We start from the raw sequence: 2,629 nt of genomic DNA on the forward strand, positions 1-2,629 counted from the left end.
AGGATGGTGTCGGTGGCCTGGTCATAGCGCCCAATGGGCTGCCCCCCCAAGGCGTGCTGCTTGATGTGCTGCAGGAGGTCGTTCAGGGCCTGGGTGACAGCCGTGGCTGCCACCCCAACCTGCTTCAGGAGCTGGTCATCGCTGGTGGCCGCCTTGGAGGCCTCCACGCAGCCCTCCGCCGACTTGGCCACCAATTTGCCAGCCTCGATCAGCTGCTCCTGGCAGACTGGGGAGCTGATTGTGGGAGCCACTACCTGGAGGGGAGGAAGAAGGCTGGGTAACAAGCGTAGTGGGCTCCTCATAGGAGCCATGCAGGGACACCTGTGCCCAACTTCTGCTCCTCCAAAGAGGATATTCAGTGCTTGGGCACAGTGCTGGGGACCCCAGCCCAAGGCAGATGTCAGATTCCTGATGTCCTGCATGAGGACATGTGGTCCTGGCACAGACAACACACTGTGGAGATGCTTGCAGCCATGCTGAAGCAAGGTTAACCTTGCTGCTTACCTTGGTGCAGGCCACCAGCTGGGAGGTGGAGAGGGCGCACTGGGTGGCAGCAGCGATCACCTGGGTCTGCAGTGCAGCATCCTCTGTTTTCTGAGCCACATTCTTGGCTTTGAGCACCAGCGCAGCTGCAGCACTGGCCACTGCCTTTGCCAGCTGCATGAGCATGTCCTGGAGGAGACAGAGCATCAGTGTGAGAGCCACGGTGGCAGGAGCCCAGCAAGGCTCTCGTGAAATATTCAGCAGGGAAATATGAGCCCTCGGGGGCCTTTCATCCGCTCTGTCCCAGCATCAGCAGCACTGAACGCTTGCAGTGGCTGGCAACACCTTGACCCCATCTCTACTGTGTGCTACTGCCAGCAGTGAGGCTGTAACCTGGCCTTGAGCCACAGCTTGCACAGCAGCACTGCCACCACCACCACCCAGAGCAGCCTGGGCAATGCTCAGCATCACACCAAAACCCATGGCCTGCTCACTGCCCACTCCCCAGGCAACAATCTGCGTCAAGTCCCTGATTGTACCACAGCAACAACTTGCTGCGACACAGCACCCACTCTGCCTAGCTTTGCACGGAGTGCAAAGAGCACAAAAATAACAAACCCCTTCCGTCAAACGGCAGGCACAAGCTGGCCATGGCAACCACATCTTCCTGCCCATGGGCTCACCCCACCAGCAAGAGGAAAGCAGAAGATGCTGCCTGCACTGGTCACCTGTACTGCAGGCATGTCAGGTATTTTCTAGCTTGTTAGCAACAGGCCACTCCTCTGCTGTCACTCCTGGGGCCAAAGGAGATGTATGACACAGCACCCAGCCTCCTCTCTCCCAGGGGAGACATGGGGTGGCCCTGCCAGCACACAACAGGCAGCAACCAGCACACAGCAAACTGCTTTGCTGCAGGGCATCTGATGTGACAGCATGTTGCAGGCATCAGGATTATCTCCCCAGCATGCTGCTGGTGGAAACTGGCAGTGCCAGATAGAAAATGCTTGGGGCAAAGTCCTCGGTAGGCAGGGCAGCACTCTCTGCTTGCTGCGCCCACAGTCCTCCTGCCTTGGGCATGCTCACAGCGAGTGGCCCCATACCCCACGACACACCAGCCTCTGGCCACCAAGCCAGAAGTGTCACAGCCTCCCCTTGTCTTCTGCAAGCCACCACTACTCCTGCTGCGATCCACCACCTTTCCAGACAGAAGGAGAGACCAAAGAAAGCATGCACCCAGCTCCAGAGTCCACAGACTGCTGCACCTGAGCCCAAGGAGAGAAGCAGATGCACTCGAGTCTGGCAGCTGCAGGGCAGAGCATCCCATGTGTGCAAACTATCTTCTAGCTCTTAAATCCGCCCCTTGGGGCTGCCCTGTCCTGGCACTGCTGCCTGTCCAAGCACTGCTTCCTGCCCAGGTTTTCTGCTTCCATTGGTGATCTGTCCAAGCTTTTCTGCTAGCATTGAGGCTGTGTGCCCACCATGAACACAAACTTCTTCTTTTTGGAGTCTGTTTTGGTTTATACTATGGCTGGATCCTCCTCCCCGGCTGGATGTCAGCTCAGTCAAAACAAATCACCCCATGAGTCACCCCAGCTCTCTGACAGGGGCAGGTAGGCAGCTCCCACAGGCAGGAGCCAAGTGGGCTGCGAGGGATGACCCCTGGGGCAGTGCTTGCCCAAGCTACAACTCGAGTGCATGGACTTCTGAGAGCAAATCACCAGAAAAGCAGATTTTTGACAAGAGCCCTTCTCCAAACAGTTCAGTTGATTGTCCCCAGAGGAGCAGCCCTCACATCAGAGGGTGCAAGGACCACCAAGCCATGCCTACAGCCCGCTTTTACCGTCTTTGGGTCAGAGGCAGGCAGGATCCAAGCACGCCGGCTTTCTGGGATCTACATGGGAATCCACAAGATAAGAGGCGTTATATCACAGTGGGTCTAGGGACAGAGATGGGCAATGGCCTGACACCTCCCTCAGCAAAGTCAGCTTTGTCTTGGAGCTGTCCTGTCAGTTCTGTGCAAAAGCCGACGGTTTTAGGGAGATGTCCCTGGCTGCCACTGGGTTCACTCACCTGGAAGCGGGGGTCAGTGTCGCTCTCCCCAATCTGCTGCAGCAGCTCCCCGCTGGGCTGGCCCACAAGGCCCGCA

At 57.7% G+C, this 2,629-nt stretch overlaps 1 protein-coding gene across 1 annotated transcript in view; it reads right to left on the bottom strand.

Moving 5' to 3' along the window:
• The window catches only part of TLN1 (talin 1), a gene marked incomplete at its 3' end in the record, with an annotated part of 13,388 nt that overhangs the window by 2,020 nt on the left and 8,739 nt on the right, over positions 1 to 2,629 (bottom strand). The window contains exons 16-18 of the mRNA XM_010193581.1: positions 2,554 to 2,629; positions 505 to 672; positions 2 to 254 (exon numbers count right to left, since the gene is read on the bottom strand). The exon at positions 2,554 to 2,629 is cut by the window's right edge and continues 62 nt beyond it. Coding sequence (XP_010191883.1) covers positions 2 to 254; positions 505 to 672; positions 2,554 to 2,629 — 497 coding nt within the window. The remainder of the gene's footprint in view (position 1; positions 255 to 504; positions 673 to 2,553) is intronic.

Source organism: Mesitornis unicolor, unplaced genomic scaffold (genome assembly GCF_000695765.1).
Source record: "Mesitornis unicolor isolate BGI_N332 unplaced genomic scaffold, ASM69576v1 scaffold32921, whole genome shotgun sequence".
Classification (NCBI taxonomy): domain Eukaryota; kingdom Metazoa; phylum Chordata; class Aves; order Mesitornithiformes; family Mesitornithidae; genus Mesitornis; species Mesitornis unicolor.